Source organism: Histomonas meleagridis (genome assembly GCF_020186115.1).
Source record: "Histomonas meleagridis strain 2922-C6/04-10x chromosome Unknown contig_9, whole genome shotgun sequence".
Classification (NCBI taxonomy): domain Eukaryota; phylum Parabasalia; order Tritrichomonadida; family Dientamoebidae; genus Histomonas; species Histomonas meleagridis.
Genome location: NW_027150923.1, coordinates 1088740 through 1108019, shown reverse-complemented (window position 1 = coordinate 1108019; position 19280 = coordinate 1088740). Strand labels below are relative to the sequence as shown.

At 29.0% G+C, this 19280-nt stretch overlaps 4 protein-coding genes across 4 annotated transcripts; all 4 read left to right on the top strand.

Moving 5' to 3' along the window:
- Nucleotides 1-876: 876 nt before the first annotated feature.
- Nucleotides 877-10845, top strand: GO595_009527 (C2 domain containing protein; the record flags this gene model as incomplete). Its single annotated transcript, XM_067923222.1, has 1 exon — nt 877-10845. The coding sequence occupies one exon, from the start codon at nt 877-879 to the stop codon at nt 10843-10845; it is 9969 nt and encodes a 3322-aa protein (XP_067770529.1).
- Nucleotides 10846-14773: 3928 nt separating this feature from the next.
- Nucleotides 14774-16222, top strand: GO595_009526 (FYVE zinc finger family protein; the record flags this gene model as incomplete). Its single annotated transcript, XM_067923221.1, has 1 exon — nt 14774-16222. The coding sequence occupies one exon, from the start codon at nt 14774-14776 to the stop codon at nt 16220-16222; it is 1449 nt and encodes a 482-aa protein (XP_067770528.1).
- A 530-nt stretch (nt 16223-16752) lies between these two features.
- GO595_009525 (uncharacterized protein) lies at nt 16753-17790 on the top strand (the record flags this gene model as incomplete). Its single annotated transcript, XM_067923220.1, has 1 exon — nt 16753-17790. The coding sequence occupies one exon, from the start codon at nt 16753-16755 to the stop codon at nt 17788-17790; it is 1038 nt and encodes a 345-aa protein (XP_067770527.1).
- Nucleotides 17791-18290: 500 nt separating this feature from the next.
- On the top strand, nt 18291-19010 carry GO595_009524 (protein-ADP-ribose hydrolase; the record flags this gene model as incomplete). The annotated part of the gene is made up of 1 exon (XM_067923219.1): nt 18291-19010. The coding sequence occupies one exon, from the start codon at nt 18291-18293 to the stop codon at nt 19008-19010; it is 720 nt and encodes a 239-aa protein (XP_067770526.1).
- Between the last annotated feature and the right edge of the window lie 270 nt (nt 19011-19280).

The following is a 19280-nucleotide window of genomic DNA, read 5'->3' as shown; positions in this document are numbered from 1 at the left end:
AAATTTCGCAATTACTTAAATGTCACTTTATATTAAGAAACATTTAAATAAATCAAAATCATTAACTTTAATTTATTAAATAAGAATGAGTCTCTTCAGTATAGGATATGTTTTATTAGATCTGAGAGATGTGTCTATCAAACAAAACAAAATTTTATTTGTGCAATTGTTTCAAAATTGTATCAAATTCCAAATTGTAAATTCACAAACATCATAGTTTTTGCCTATGTCGTTCTATTCAAATAATTGACATTTACATCAAAGTGGCTATATTAATTACGTGGGTAAAACTTAAAATGAACAGAGAGGAATGGATATAAGTGATAAAATGAAATAAAAGAAAATATAAAATATAATTCTAAATAATGTAATAGAGAGATTTTTCAACTTTCTGATTCAAAATGAAATTGATTATCTATCATAAAAAAATTAAAATTAAAATAATTCAGTATTTAACGAAGAGCATTAACAACAACTATGAATATTTTTGGGTTTACAAATTAAAATTATAAATGTGTATTGATTTATTAACAAAAATATTTTTTCTGTGACCACCTTTTGGTACTCTCTAAAAGATGGCAAACACACAATTTACTGATACTTTCCAATGTACAATTGAACACCAATCCCAAAAATCGAAAAATTTCAAATTAATTTTTTTTATTCTCATCAAAAAATCACTAAAAACGATTCTATCAAAAAAATTTTTTTAAATTGAATAAAAGTTGCACTTTTTGATATAAAATTTTGAGCGTAATCCAAAAATTGGAACTTTTATTAATAAAAGTGACTGATTTCAACAGCTTTATACAATTAACAGATCGATTCAATTAACCAAATTTTCAGAGGAAACGGTTGGCGGTAGTTTTTCCAACAATGCTTCTTCACCTGAAGATAATTGAGGCGAAAGATTTACCTCCTTTAGATGCCAATGGCGGATGCGATGGATATTGTGTACTAAAAATGGGCAATCAAAAAGCAAAAACCAGAACAATTGACAATTCATTAAATCCAAAATGGAGAAATGAATTTCACTTCCGTATTACAAACTATGAAACAGACATTCTTAACATCGAAGTTTTTGATTACGACAAAGTCGGTAAAGATGACAAAATCGGTTATTATCAAATTTCACCAAAATACTTAGTTCCAGGCGAAGTCACCGAAAGTTGGGTTGATCTATGTAAGATAGCAAAGACTCCTCGATTTCCAAAGCTTCACATTGTTACTCATCTTTCAGATGAAAACGATACTCCGTTTGTTCGCCGTCCATTCTCAGTATTTCTTACATATGTTCGTGTCATTGAAGCAGTTTTAGAACCGAAGTCTACAAATAAGTTATATTGTGAAGTCACTACAGACAACAAAAACTTCCAAAACACAGCGGTAGCTAAGCCTACTGACAAATATCTTTTTGAAGAAGAGTTTTGTTTCTGCACACCAAAATGGGAAGATGTCGCGTTAACGTTCAACTTGAAGGAAAACGAAAAAACCGTCACATCAAAGACGACCGTTAATCTAAGTTCACTTGAATTTAACAAAGTCAAAAAGGACTGGTTCGACTTAGTTAACAAAGATGGGACTAAGAATGGAAAGATTCGATTAGCCATTCATGTACTTACACCAAATGATATTCCATTTTCAAATGAAGAATTTGATCCATTACCTAAAGCTGAAACATTACAAGTTTATATCCGAGTAATAGCAGCGAAAGGTCTTAAAGCGTTAGATGTCGGTGGGACATCAGATCCATATTGTGTATTATATAATATCATTGATGAGAAAAACAAAAAGAAGACACGAATCATCAATAAGAACTTAAACCCACGTTGGAACGAACTGTTTTGCTTCGACATACCAAACATTGGAGAATCACAAATTGTATTTTCAGTATATGATCATGATATTGTTGGCAAAGATGACTTAATTGGCAAACATACAATCGCTGCAACTGATATGGGCTATGGCCAAGTTATCGATCAATGGATACCGTTAAAGAATGGGCGATTTGAATGCGGCTCATTACGTGTCATGTATCATGTCACATGTCCCGGCGCAATACCGTTTACTAATACGCCATTTTCTGTATATAATTTATACGTAAATGTACTTGAAGGTGCAGACGTAGCTAAAATGGATTTGTTTGGTAAATCAGATCCGTTTTGTAAGGTCAAACTTAACTTTGATAAGATGTGGAATAAGACAATGGTAATCGATAATACATTTTGGCCTGTTTGGAATAATCGATTTCAATTTGTCGGATATGACTTATCGAAAGATAAATTACAAATACAATTACTCGACAAAGATGTAACAACAGAGAAATTAATTGGTACAAATGAAATAAGTTTGGAGCCACTTGTCGATGGACAAACTAAAGAATATTGGCTCGATATGATACCAGCGAAAGGTTTAGACTACGCAGGTAAAGTCCATGTCTTTGTACAGGCGTTACCAGTTGGTGTGCAGCCATTCCAAGACGTTGTCTTTGTACCATTGAATCCATCACAGTACTACTTATATAAGCGGAGGTCCAAGAAAGCGAAAATTAATAATTCAAATGGAAGTCAAAGTAATTCATCTTCTTCTTCAGATAAAAAGAAGTCAAAAGATCAATTGAAGCCATTCGACAAAGGATATACACTTTATGTTAATGTAATGAATGCAATTAATTTACCTGCAATGGATTCTAATGGTTATAGTGATGGATATTGTATATTATCTATTAAAGGTCGAAAAGGAGAAAAGAAGACGTCAATCATTGATAGTGATTTAGATCCAGTTTGGAATGAATCATTTTCATTAAATGTATTAAGTTTAAGTTCTGATGTCTTAAAAGTTATTGTTAAAGATCATGACATAGTTGGCAAAGATGACTTAATTGGAACAGTTGAAGTACCTGTTAAATATTTAAAACCAGGTGAACCACAAGACTTAGAGTTTAATATCATTGGACCTAAGTGTCAAATGCATGGTAAGTTATATATGAAATTACATTTAGCACGTAAAGAAGATAAACCATTTGAACGAAATCCATTTACATATCGAATATTAAATGTTCGAGTTATGGAAGGTAAAAATTGTGGTGAAGCATCATATTTCAGAATGCAATTTGAAAATGATTTAACATGTCAAAGTACTGCAGTTCGATCAGAGAATAAATGGTATGAAGAATTACATTTCCCATTTTGGCAACCATCAGAGAAGTTCAAAATATCATTATATTCTTTAAAGAAGAAAGAGAAAGAAGTTTCAACAATATTAATACCTAATGATTTCCAATTAAATCAAATTGTGGAAAAAGTAATTGAATTCCCTAAGACGAAAATTTCTATAAAATTAATATTCAATGTGAATGAATATGGTAAAACAGCATTTGAATCATTACCTCCATTAAAGCCTATTGAAAGTGTTAGTGATAAAGTTACATTAAATATTCGAATTATTGAAGCAACAGATGTCCCATCGATGGATCCGAATGGTAAAAGTGATCCATATTGTAAAATTAAGTTATTACATCGTAAAGAAAAGCCATTAAAGACACGTATTATTAAGAAGACATTAACACCTGTATGGTATCAAGATTTCCATATTGAAATCAAAAGTTTACGTACTGATGTTGTTAAAATTTCATTAATTGATTATGATGCTATAGGATCAGATGATAAAATTGGTTATATCGAAATTCCTGTTTCTACATTAGAATATGGTCATATTATTGATCAATGGTTTAATTTTACACCTTATAAAGGAGTTAAGAAAGGAGGAATTGTTCATATGATATTACATTTAGCTAATAAGAATCAAGTTGCATTTCAAGAAAATCCATTTATACCTAAAGCATTAAATTTATTAGTAATTGATGCTAAAGATTTACCTAAAATGGATATAGGTTCATTAAGTGATCCTTATTGTTTAATATCAACAACTAATGATGTAAAACCAATTAAAACTCAAATCAAATATAATACTTTAACTCCTTCATGGGATGAATATCATCAATTATTAATTACTGATTATGATTCAGATAACTTAAAGATATTAGTTAGAGATTATGATAAAGTTCGAGATGATGATATTGGTACAATTAATATTCCTTTAAAGGAATTTAAATCTGGTTTTGTATATAATAAATGGTTTAATATTACACCAGTTAAAGGTGTAAAGAAAGGAGGACAAATCCATTTACAAATTCATGTGGATAATATTGGAGTTGAACCATTTTCTGGTGAATTTGTACCTCCACCTCCTTTACCAGCAGGAGATAAACTTGAAATACAAATCCATTTAATTCAAGCATTTGATATACCTTCAGTAGATGCTAATGGTAAAGCGGATCCTTATGTAAAAATATCATTTATAGGTCGAGAAAAGAATGCAATTAAAAGTCGACGAATTGATAATACATTAACACCACGTTGGGATGAACAATTACGTATGAATATTATAAGTTATGGATCTGATATATTACGTTTAGAACTTTATGATTTCGATTCAGTAGGTAAAGATGATCGAATTTCATTTTTAGATATCCCTTTATCAACTATACCACCAGGTATTACACAATATGGTAATTTTAATTTAACTCCTTTACATGGACATAGTAAAGGTGGTGTATTAGAAATGAAATATCAAATTACTGCTCCTGGTCAAGTACCTTATGTTGATGCACCATTTATTCCTTATCAATTAAATGTTCGTTTAGTTAATGTAGAAAATTGTCAAGTTAAAGATAAAGAAATTGATTCAATGTTTTCATTAAAACTTAAGAATGATACAAATTCACAAAAGAGTTCTATTAAACATAAGTTATTAAATACAACTTATAACCAAGACTTTTATTTCTTGGTAACAGATCCTAAAGAAGATATATTAGTAATTGATCAATTAAATACTTATAAGAATAAAAATAATTTAATTGGTAATGGAGAATTCCCTTTAAAGTCATTAGAATATGGTAAAACTATTGATAAAACTCTAACATTAACTAATAAAGGTAACTTAAAGTTTTATGCTCAATTATCAGCACCAAATCAAATGCCATTTTCAGATATTGGTTTACCTCCACCTGTTAATGATTATATGACACTTTATGTTAAATTAATAGATGCTAATGGTATTCCAGGTATGGATAATAGTGGTTTAAGTGATCCATATTGTAAAATTAAGTTAAAGAAAAGGAAAAATGAAAAGAAGACTGAAATTAAATATAAAACACTTACTCCAATATGGAATCAAGAATTTGAATTCCAAATTAAAAGTTATGCAACAGATACATTTGTATTAAATATGTATGATTATGATAAATTTGGTAAAGATGATAAAATAGGTAAATTAGAATTACCTATTATAAGTTTAACTCCAGGTTTCCCAGAAGATAAATATTATCCACTTCGAATGAATGTTAGAAGTCCTAAACCTACAATGGTACATTTAATGATTCATTTAGCTGCACCAGGTAAACCTAAATTTGTTAATGAACAATTTAAACCAGATGTATTAAATCTATGTATATGTGAAGCTATTGATATTCCTAAGACTGATAATGTAGGGAAAACTGATCCTTATTGTTTATTTAATTTAACTAATGATATCCGTCAAAATAAAACTAATGTTTTAGATAATACATTAACACCACAATGGTTTGGTAATTATAAATTATTAATCACTGATTATAATAATGATAAATTAAATATTATAATGAAAGATGAAGGTAATTTAAAGGATACAACTTTTGCTTCATTAGAATTACCATTAAATCAATTTAAATTAGGTCATGTATATGATGAATGGTTTAATTTAACACCTGAAAAACAATATAAAAATGGTGGTAAATTAAGATTAAAGATTCATATTGATAAACAAGAAGTTCCTGAATTTCAAGGTATTATAGAACCAAAGCCTCCTCTTCCTCCTTGTCAATCAATGGAATTATGTATTAAGTTATTAGAAGCTCAAGATTTACCTATATGTGATGTTACTGGTAGTGATGCTTATTGTGTTATGGAATTCATTGGTCAAGATAATCAACAAAAATCTCGTATTATTGATAATTCTCTTAATCCTAAATGGAATCAAGAATTTCGATTTAAAGTATTAAGTTTGAATTCAGATGAATTTAAACTTTCGATTTGGGATTATGATAAATTATCAAAAGATGATTTAATTTCGACAACAACATTCTTATTAAGAAGTTTAGAATTCGGTAAAGTTTATGATAAATGGTTCGATATGATGCCTTATAAAGGTAATAAAGGTGGAAAACTTCATATGATATATCAATTAGTTAATATTAATGAAGTTCCATTTATCGAGAAATTATTTATACCTTATGAAGTTCATTTTCGTTTATCAGAATTTATAGAATTTGAAAGGCTAAATGATTATTATTGTGAAATATCAGTAGAAAATGAAATTAAATGTACATATTCAAATGTATCTAATAATGGTATCTTTTATTATGAAAATAAATTCTTATTAACTGATCCTAATACAGATAAAATTAAAATTTTGTTATATGAACATTATAATAATGAAAAAGTTATAATGTCTAAACCTATAGCTAAAGGTTATGTGACATTAAATGAATTCCAATTAAATCAATTATCAGAGAAAACAATTGAAATTAAAGGAGATAATATTAATGTTAAAGCTAAAGTTTTAATTAATATATTACCAGTTAATACCCAATTTTCATTTAATTTACCAACTATAATACCATTTGTTAATGCAAATAAAAGATATTTCAATATATATATTAAAGAAGCACGTAATTTACCACGTAATGATATTGGTAAAAAGAATTCTACTGATGCATATGTTAAATTATATCCATTAAATTCTACTAAAGAAGGTATTAAAGGTAAGAAACGTAATAAGAATAAACGTTATTTAGGTATGACTAGAGTTATCCCACGGAATTTAAATCCAGTCTTTAATCAAATCTTTCATATTCCAATTGAAAGTATTGGTACTGATATCATTAAATTAATAATTTATGATCATGATAAAGTATCACGTGATGATAAATTAGAAACATTTAAATTCAAAGTTAATGAAATGGGTAATGGAATAATTAAAGAACGATGGTTAAAAGTTAAAAATGGTGAATTACATGTCATTATACATGTATCAGATTTTAATCAACCAGCTTTTGTAGAACATATCTTTAATATTTATCCTATTAATGTATTTGTACATGATGCTTATGATATTACAAAATTAGATGTAATAACATGTTGTAAAGTTCTTTTGAAAAATGATATTAGCAAATGTAAAACTAATAAATACCCTGTTGCAACTACTACACCACAATGGAAAGAAAAGTTTAGACTTTTCTTAAATAATTATAATGAAGATAAATTAATTGTACAAATTTATCATACAGGTCATTGTTCTTCTCAATGTGAACTCCCATTAAATAAGTTTGAACCTAATTATGTTTATGATGAAGATTATGAATTAATTAAAGACAATAAGAATCAAGGAAGAGTTCATTTGTTAATTCATATTGATACATTAGGTAAAAATCCATTTGATGCACCACCTAAATTTGATAAATTCATACCAAAGAGTCCAAAGATAATGTTTAACTTACATGTAATAGAAATTAAAGAATTACATCCTAATCCTGAACAATTTCATCCTTCATTAAAAGTTAAATTAAGGTTAAATGGTCATAAGAAGACTAAACAAAAGACACGAGTTGTAAAAAGTGCTGAACCATTTTATAATCAATATTTCCAATTTAAACCTAAAAGTTTGAACACTGATACATTACAAATTCGAGTAAGAAATGCTTCAACTTTAGAATATATAACATATGGTTATATAACATTAAGGAATATTCAATTTGGTTCTGTAGTTGATGATTGGTATCAATTAAATCCTAGAAGATATCCTTCACCTGAAGGTGATATAGTTCTTATACCTAAAATACATCTTAGATATCAAATTACTGAACCTAATGCTGAACCATTTATACCTAAATTATTTGTACCGAAGATATTACATTTCCATTTATCAAGTTTAATTGAACCAAAACAAACTAAGAATGACATGTTCTTTAATGTCCAACTTGAAAAAGATATATATCCAGTATCTACAATAAATCAAAATCAACAAATTTGGGAAGAAAACTTCCAATTAATATTAACTAATCCACTTAAAGATAAATTATTATTAACTGCATATGAAATTCCTAATATTATTAAAGAAAAAATTACTCCTAAGAAAGTATTTGATACTAAAATATCATTAGATAAAATGATACAAGGTCAAATCACTGATTTAACTAATGATAAAGTGAAATGTTTTGGTCAAATATTAAATTATGGTGAAGAAGCATTTGTAAATCAACAATTTAATAAGGCACCAATACCACAAATATATGAACAATTAATGTTACATATTCATTTAGTTGAAGCTATTAATTTACCATTTTGTGATGTTAATTTATTAAGTGATCCATATTGTGAAATTAAAATTAAACATCGGAAAGGATCTAAAATATATTCTCCTTATATTCGTAAGACATTAAATCCTAAATGGAATTATGTGACTCATATTCCAATCCAATGTTTAGATGATGATATTGTTAAATTTACAATTAGAGATTATGATGTAATTACTTCAGATGAAAAAATGGGTGAAATTAATGTACCAATTAAATCATTAAATATTGGTCAAGTCGAAGATAAATGGTATGACTTAAATGGTTTCAGTAAAGTTCATATAGTATTACATGTAACTGGTCCTGGATCAATACCATTTGTACCACAGCCTTTAGAATTATATCAATTACATCTTAAAGTTAATGAAGCAACATTAGAAAAACGTGTTTCTGATGTAGTATCTAAATATGATCCTTATGTAGTCGCTAAACTTAATGGAATATTATTACGTAATGTTAAGACTCGTTATCTTTCTGATACTTCTGCACCTCAATGGTATGAAACATTTACAATTCTTTTGAATTATCCTCAAACAGATAATTTAACAATTCAATTAAAGGATTATAATCCTGGTAAAGATAAAGAAATATCAAAACGTGACTTCAAATTAAATGAATTCCAAATTGGTAAAACTTATTCTGATTGGTATACATTAGATAATAATAAAGATAAAATTCATCTTCGATTACAAATTGTACCTTATGGAGTAGAACCATTCTTAGACTTTAAAGAAGAACATATTAAATTAATGAATTCTAAGACTACATTATATATTAATATAATCGAAGCATTTAATTTGGCTGCTATGGATGCTGCTGGTAATGAATCTGATGCATATTGTGTCATTGAAACATTATCTGGTAAAAAGTTTAAGACAAGAATGATTGATAATTCAAAGAATCCAAAATGGAATCAATACTTCAATATTGATGTGTTAGGTTATGACACCGATTCAATCAAAATTTCGGTTTACGATCATGACACTGCTTCAAGAGATGATTTGATCGGTTTCATTGAAATGCCCATGAAAAGTTTCAAATGTGGTATTCCTGAAGATAAAGTGTATGACTTGATCCCAGCTAAAAATGTAACGAAACCAGGTCAATTACATTTGGTGACTCATTTGGCTGCACCTGGAAAGATGTCATTTGTTGAAGATCCTTTCATTCCTTTGGTATTAAATGTCAGAGCTATCACTCTGAATCCATTAAAGAATGTAAGTGAGCCTTATTTGACGGTACAAGTCAAAGGAGATGTGACTCCGCAATGCTCTGCAATAAGGAATGCCATTTCGGATGATTTCCATATATTAATGACAACAACCGATAACAAGCTTTTGATGTGTTTGATGTCACATTCAAAAACCTCCAGTGATAAAAAAGTGACGGATCCTAATGAAACAGACTTAAATGGACTTGAATTAAATAATATTTATGAGAAAGAAATAAGCTTTGGTGAAATAGGATCAGTTAAAATACAATATCAAATAACTCAATTTGGTATAAATGAACCATTTAATAATATGCCATTAATGCCTTCAGAAGGTGAACAAATGCAAGTACATATTAGAGTACTTGAAGGCTCTAGAATCATAATGAAGAAGAATAGAATGTCATATTGTATTATATCATTAAGGAAACAAAAGAAATCACAGAAATTAATGACAAGAATTGCTTCAAATGGATTATGGAATGATATTTTAACATTAAATGTTATCAGCTTAAATACTGATGAAATTAAAATACAATTAATGGAACATAGACCTGATAAGAAAGATAAAAAGATCGCTAAAACTTTCGTTCCACTTATAAATATTAAATATGGATCTATTATCGACAATAGATACCAATTCACATCAAACAAAGGTGAAATTCACCTCATAGCTAATTTGGCCGCACCGCTACAAAAACCGTTTACCGATCAACCAACGGAACCGTTAACTGTTCAAGTTATCGTTGCGGAGGCCGTTAACTGTCCAAATGTTGATAAAGTATCTAAAAATGATACTTATTGTAGAATTCAACTTGAGAATGATATAAGATATCAAAAGTCAACTGTGAAAGATGATTCATCAACACCACAATGGTTCGAAAGTTATGATTTATATCTGACTGATCAACAAAAAGATAATCTCGTAATAAGGCTTGCAGATAAGAACATTAAGTTTGATAAAGAATTTGGAGAAGTAACAATTCCGTTAAAGGATCTTCAAGTCGGAGTTCCAATTACAAATTGGTATCAGATGAAACCACTTTCAGGTTTTAAGAAAGGCGGCGTTTTGAATGCTACAGTGGTGGTGCTTCCATTTGGTGCGCCGAAATTAGAACCATTAAAGATGGTGTTCGATTCGATACCTAATGAATTAGTTAAATCGAAAGAAAATAGTAAGTAAACGAATTTTTAACTTTATTTTTCTTAGATGTTATTCTTAAATGATGGTAAAATCGTTTAGAAACCATTTTAATAATTATTTCAACATGAACACGAATTTTATGTATTTCAAGAACGAAATTTCTTTTTATTTTCTTAGTTAAATCGAAAAGATTGAATAAAGAATTCTAAAAAAAAAAACAAAACAAAAATCAATGCATTTAAACATATGTATGATAAAATTGGAGTGAATTTACTTTTTACTTCTCAAAATGTACAAAAGAACAAAATCATTTAAAAATTAAAATGAATTATATCCATTGATCATTCTCATTGTGAACAATTTCACGAAATTCTTCATTAATAAATTCAATTTGCTGTTGTTTCGTTGTTGAACTTTTCGATGTTTCTGTTTTAGAACTAGAATTCGAATCCAAATTTCGTGTTCGATTTCGTCGAAATAAAAATATAATCATTCCAATGATAATAAGAATTATTAATATTGAACAACAAATAACACCAATTATTACATTTTTTGTGATTTTGTTATCATTCTCTATTGTTTCATTTTCAAATTTACTAAAGAAATGACCATAATATATATAATAAGTCGAATATTGATAAATTATATATTCATATGAAATAAAATTCGAATAAATGTAAAAATATGTTGAATTAAAGAATGTGACACTCATTGTATTCGTAAAAATTGATCTTAAAATCATTGTTTGTGTAATCGAATATTTTGAAATTAAAGTTTTAATGAAAGTTACACCAGATTGCAAATCTCCAATTGTTGTTGTTGGTAACTCAGTGATTATTGTTGACTTTTCATATTCTGGTGTTATTGTTTCAGTATGTGTTAATGAGAGAGTATTAGTTAATGTATTTGTAATCGTTAATGAACTTGATGGAACAAATGTAAATGAAGTTTCCAACATATAAGTCTCGTCAAGTAATGAAATTTGTGTTATTGATGGTGTAAATGTATGTGACAAAGTAATAGAATTTGCAAGTGTTAGTGATGGAACTGGAGAATAAGTCATTGATTGAACATATAATATTGAATCTGTTAAAGAATCAGTTTGGGTGAAAACTTGAGTTGGCACTAATACGTTTGAATAAGTAGATGTGGAAGTGGAGTAATATGACGTTATGGTTACCCTGAAAGTGAATGTAATTGTTACAGAAGTAAGCATTAGAACAGGATCACTCACTGCAGTAAATGTTTTCGAGTATGAAAATGAGGTGGTTACAATCCTTGTGCTCGTTCTTGTTCTTGTTTGAATACGCGTTTGCGAGTTGACATATGAGATATATGAGTATGGAACAGATGTTGTAACTTGAACATTTGTAGGTGATTGCGTCATTGACTCGACAAATGACGTTGTATACGTTTGTATTAATATATTTGATGGAGTGAGAGATGGAGAGATTGTAGGAGAATTTGTTGGTATGTCATAATATGATAATGTAAGTTTATTGGAATATGTGATTGATGGGGAACTTGTGGGTATGTTTGTGTTAATTTCTGTATATGAAAGAGAATTTGTATACGTTAGAGAAAGTTCAGCATTCGATCCTAATTCATCAACTCCACCTTCAATTATAAGATGTTGTGCTTGACTTTTATATTTATCTCTTTCTGAATATTCTATTGAAGAAGAAATTGTAAGTGTTGAAGTTGTTAGATTAAATGTTTCAAATGATTGTATAAAAAAGAAAATAAATAAAAATGGAAAAATTGTGTTTTTAATGATTTCTTTTGTAGATTGTTTCTTTTGCTTTTTGATAATGTTTCCTTTATATTTTAATAGATAAATAGTTAACTTGTCAAAAAACGTAAAGAAAATGATGTTAAACAAATTTCTAATTTTTTTCGTTACATTAAAAATAAAAAAGAAAAGAACTAAAATTAAATCAGAAAATGAGAGGAAATAGTAAAAAAAGTCAATGAAAATATGAATCGAAAAGAGTTTTATATAATAGTTATTCATATCTAAAAAATTTTCAAGATATTTATATGAAAAAATGTTCAAATCGAAATTTGTTTTAAATAATTGATGATAAATAACATAAACAACATTTGATTGATATAATATAGAAGCATTTGTTTTATGTAATAATAAAGTTTGCTTTATTTCATTGTTTTTATTTCGACAAACCTTAATTAAATGATCAAGTGATTCATATAAACAAACGAACAACTGAAGTAAGAGAATTTCATGTTCCATTTTTACTTTATAATCAAAAATAAAATACGTTGAATTAACATTAGTTTCGTAATGAAGTAAAAAATAAATTACAGATAACATAATAAAAATTGAAACATGTTGAGATGAAAATGTAAATATTTTCACTAAACTTGGAAAAAAATTTTGATATAAATATGTTTTGATGAAATAAAGTGCCTGTGGTGAAGAATAAAATGATTTATGAAAACATATATTCAATTTTTTCTCTGTAAATAATGAGCAAAAATTGAAGTTTAAAGAAATATTCTGTTCAGTATAATTATATTTCGTCGAATTATAATTAAAAAGGTGATTGAGATCATATAAGAAATATGGAATGATAATTTTTTGATTCAAAGTATATTTTATATGAATTTTTTGGCAAATTTGTTCCTAAGAATTGTGTTCAAAATATTTAAAATATACTTTATGTCTCAATCTTAATATATGCCATCACTTTTGTGGCAAAAAGTTATCTTAAAATTTCATTTTTTAATTGAAAATTTCAATACCATAGAAAATTTTAACATAACAGTCAATCTCAACAGAATTAAAAATATATCAAAATAAACGAATGAAGGCGATTATCAATGCTCCAAAGGAATTAATTACAACAGAGTAAATATGAAATATCAAAAATAGCAGAAGATAATTCAAAAACAATAATCATTGAAATTTCTATCTTTAAAAACAGTATGCTTATGAAGGAATATATGGAATCAATTGAATGATATAAACATTTTGAAAATATTTGTCTCATTCATTGAGTTATACGATGTTTTTTCATTCGTTTGAATCTATCGTTGGGAAACATTTCTTTTGCCACTATAAAAATACAAAAACATTTTACCTGCATTATAAAAACTCGGATAAAAACAATAGATAAATAATAAAAAAATAAAAATTATATAAAATTGTTTTTAAAAAATTAATTTGGTCAAAATTGTATCAAATGATGGTAATGTTTTCATACAACTATTTGAAACAGCTATAACAATTAGAAAGAGTAAAACAACTTTCCGCCTATTTTACAAACAGTTCAAATCATTGGCGACTAAGTGGACGGATCTGATTTATTGAGTTTATTTGTTTTGTTTAACACCTGATTTATTGAGTTTGGATTGGCGAAAGTATTTAAGTTTTGATTTATTCGAATTTGATGTTGTACGGTTGAGACGATCGTCTTCTCTGGTTTATGAACGTCATTTCGGCATCAGAGAATCAAATTTCAATTTCAGGTCATTGCCACAGCACAACGCCCATGAAGTTAACAAGCATTAGGAATTGAACAAAATCAAGCGAAATTAAAAAGGATTTTTTAAATCTATTGAGTAAATTAAAAATGAATTTAATGAAAAAAAATCTAATTTAAAAATCATTTATTATTCCTTTAATATCGATTATTTAGAATGAATCTGCGATATCTTATATTATACTAAAATTAAAAAAAATTACCATTTTTTAAAAAATTCAAAAGCCTAACCCAGAAAAGATTGCATTTAACATTTTAGTGCAATATTTCTAATTACAGCATGCATGGTATTAATAATTATTGTTATATTTAAAAATAAAAAATCTACAGAACCAATTTTTATAAATTTTTATTTCTTTTGATGGTGGCGAATACAAACGAAGAAGATTCCACCGATAAAATATTTTGAAAAAGTGACGCAAATATTTTGAAATAAAGTTTTGAAATAAAGAAAGTATCAAGGAATGACAAACACAGAATCCCAGACCATACAAAGCCAACCATGTATATCAACAACTCAAATGCGATGCGTTGAGGATCTGTGCTATCATGAGCTTGAACAAACCCCACCTTTCTCACTATTAATTGATCCAAGATATTTTTATACAGCACAAATAAATGGTATCAAACCAAGTGAATTATTTTTCTTTGATACAATCAAAAAAGCACCAACACAAATTCCAATAATTATTGATTTCATTGCTTTTGAAAGATCAACCATGAAAAAACTCAACAATCTTTTGAAGATCATTGATTCCATTACAGTCTCTGTTTACGAGCCATTAAAGAATAATTTTATCCCCACAATAAACCAATTACTTGTTGAGCATGCAACTTATCTTCAAACCTTAGAAAAAGTCATGAACGATAACGAACAAGGCAACTTTTTGATAAATGTCATAGAAAAATTGACTGCTCCAAAGTCATTAATCGATGTTCACAAGGATTACACTATTCACTTCCTCCGGTTCGAAAACACGATAATCTCATTCTCTATAGAAACCCCACAAAATCCGCTTATCACTAATGACAATGATTTAGTTATTCATTATTTCAAAATCCCATTTTCCTGGGAAGAGAAAATCTGTGAAACCATACGTGACATCAAGAAATTTGTCCCTGACCTTCCAGAAAGTAATGTCCAATCCTTAACCGAATTCCAGATTCAAGTCGAAAATCTTTCAGCTTCAATCGACTCCATTCCCAAGCTCGAGCAAATCAGTCGAATGTTCATCCGCGAGCCACTTCCAATCGTACGGGCAGGTCGTCGATTCCTTCGCGAAGGACGCGCAATGAAACAATGCCGAAAAGTTATCTCTGAACGACACATCATCCTATTTTCGGACTACTTCATCTATGCGCAGCCTAAAGGCGGCATGCTAATGATTCCAAGTGTATATAACTTATCATATCTTCGAGTTGATCCGAAAGGATATAACAATATGTCATCAATATACTTTTATGCGCCGCAAAAGAGCTTCATTTTATACTTCCAGACAAAAGAAGAAAGGGATTCATGGCATAAGGAGTTAACAGATGCGATTAGTAATGCGCAAATTAATGGGAAAAATGTCTACGAAGAAGCTCCGATTTGGGTTCCGGATATTGTATCTGACATATGTATGAGGTGTGGAGCACAGTTAGGGTTCTTTAACAGGAAACATCACTGTCGAGTATGTGGGAAAATAATGTGCAGTGAATGTGTGTCCAAAAGGTTCGTCATCAAAAGGATTTCTCAAATGCCATCGAAGGTTTGTTTCGAGTGCTATGATAAGTTGGTTGAGAAAAACAATAATAATAATGAAAATGATGAAGACGTAATTAGAGACATCGATCAGGTGGCAAGCTATAACGAGTTCTCTTCTGATTATACTTCGGACGCAGCGGACGAGGATTATGAAAGCGAAGGATAAATATAGAGGTTGTTTGTGTTCGCTAAAATTTTATAAACTGATGCAAAAAGTGTAGTACGATACGTCCCTATCGTTCTGGAATTGTAATGTTATTTGGTCTTATTCCATCAAAAGCGAACATTTTACGTGTAAAATATTCAATGTTTTTATCGTTTTTACTCGTTTATTGAATAGTTTACTTGATAAATTGGTTTTTCTGGTTCTTGTTCAGTTCCTGTAACTAAGCCGGCCTGACTGTTCAGAAAGGAAGAGGCGCAAGTTCCCATTTATTTTCGAAGATCAATTTTGACAAACTGTCTCTATCTTTGGTGTTGGGATTTGAATAAAACCGTTATTGTATGTTCGGTTTGGGCGGTTGAATATGAATGATATCATTGAAAAATTGAATTGTTTACGTTGTGTAAAATGGAATGAAGATCGTCGAACTTGATTCGCACCCTTTGATTCAAGCGTTCAGTAATATTGCAAACGAGAGTATCACAAGCAATCCTTCTACTGTGTATTATCTTTTGCTACCTCCAGAATATAATATGGGGAATTTGACTGATCCGTTATTATATTTGTTTTATGAAGAGGCTTCAAATATTAATATACTAAAACAATACGGTGGTGGGAAATATGTTCTTAAGCAGGAGAATAAAACATTAATTCCTGTTGAGGGATTTGACCATCAAATTAGTTTCGAAATTTTACAAACTACATCTTGTACAACGCCAAGTGGTTTCACATTTGAACTAACTGAAGTTGCTGCTAACCCATTTATTCCTTCACCTATTCCACCATTATGCTATGAAATCAAAGAAGGGTTTGAAAAGCCAGAAAATGCTTTTGAATTCTTGGAAACCAGAATAAGATCTCCTAAGCTTCCATCAGTCCTTCAAGAACTTAAAGCGAAAGCTTCAAAAACAGTAATAACTGTCGAAAATCGATATAAAGTTATTGATATGATGCACTCTTACATGGACGAGATCAGTGAGATTGTATTTAATGTTGTACCTTTCCAGTTTATTCCTACCAGATTTAAATTGAAAACAAATTTCATCATATTTTATGCAGTTGCCAATCTTTTCCATTCACAGCTCCTTTATGTTTATCATGAAGCACTTGAGAAAGAAAATCGCGAAGCACAAAAAGCAATTCGCACGCCAACTCAATCAAAAGGCGATCCATCAAAATTGAATGAAGCCGCATCGTCTTTACGGTTTTTGTATACAATGAAAAGTGTCGACTCGGGTTTGAAAATGTTGGTTGATTTCTTTGAAGGAGTATTAAAGTCACTTCCTGATGGTGAAGCTTCTGCAGATGATATTCTTCCAGCAGTTTGCGATGGAATGGCAAGATGCGTAAAATTATCTTCTCACATTGTATCAAGCTTCCAATACTTGGCTGACATATGGCAATCTGAAGGATTGGACCAGAAGATAACATACATGTTGGTAACATGTTCAATTGGGGCATCACATTTAGCAGAAGGGCCAGAAAAGCCGTCAGCTCCAAAAATTGATGAAAGTCAAAAACAAACAGAAGACACAATAGAAATGCTGGAAAGTATTTTAAACGATATTTAATTGGGTTTATCAAAATGTGTAAATAGCGTATTTCGATATTGTTTTCAAAGATTGTAATTTATAAAAAACTAATATACTTTTTGTTATGTATCTTCGAGGTGATAATAAATTTTATTTTAGAGAAGTTAAACAGTCGTTTTTGCGATTTTGAGGTGTTTGCACTTTTCGAATTTCTTGGAATTGACGACGTTTATTTTACAACCGCTGTTTGCATTCAAAAATTGTTGTTCGACCAATTGTTTGAGAAGTTTATATTTAAAGAAAATTTTCTTTAAAAGACAAAACTTGAAAGTTACATCATTTTTTAAAAGATGAATAGCATTTTACAAATCAATGCTTATAGGAGCCTCATCAATCTAGACCAACCATACGAAAGGTATCAAGGTGATTATAAAAATCAAGAAGAAATGGTGAATGAACTTACAATGTTGTTCCAATTATTGAAAAATGAATGTGGATATGATTATTATCCTCCAAACTTCACCGACTCAAAAACAGTAATGCAGTTTCTAAAGCCGTTCTTAAATATGAGGGAACCATCTCCACTTTCAGAAAAATTATATTCATTAATTGACCATTTTTTATCTCATCTCAGTCACCAAAAAGAAATTGTTGATGCAAACTTAATCCCAAACGTTAAACAATCTTATCCAAAAACACATATTAATAATTCTGAAATTATAACATTATGGAGAGGTGATATCACATGTCTCAAAATTGATGCCATTGTAAACGCCGCCAATTCTCAATTACTTGGCTGTTTTCAACCATCACATCTCTGTATCGATAATGTAATTCATACATATGCTGGGCCACGCCTTCGTGATGATTGCTACAAAATAATGACTGCACAAGGATTTGAAGAACCAACGGGAAATGCCAAGATAACACGTGCTTATAACTTGCCGTCTAAATTTGTGATTCATACAGTTGGACCAATTTATGAAAATTCGAGAAAGAACAAGTGTAAAAAGATGTTGGAAAGCTGCTATATTAGATCTTTAGAAGTTGCATCATCAGTTGAGGGTGTAAAATCGATTGCGTTTTGTTGCATTTCAACAGGTATTTTTGGATACCCTCAAAAAGATGCTGCAGAGGTTGCAATAGATACTGTTGACAAATGGTTAACAAATAATCCAGGAAAGTTCGAAAAAGTTGTATTCAATGTTTTCACAGAGAAAGATTTTCTGATCTATAAGTCCATTCTTTCTGGGAATTAATTTGAATAAATGAAATATTAACGATTTTTTAGCATTTTTAATAAGATATTTAGTTCAATAGCAGATTAGTTATAACTAACGATGCAAAAATATTTTTGTAATTGTTTAATTTCATGAAAATAACTTGCAGATACATTAAACAATATTAGATTTAAAAAAAATTTAGAATTATTATTTAGTGATTGTTTAATGACCTAATGGCAATCTGTATACATACGAGATGCCAGAATTAATGCTATCTATAGCTTTTCTTAGTGGAGAATTGTTATT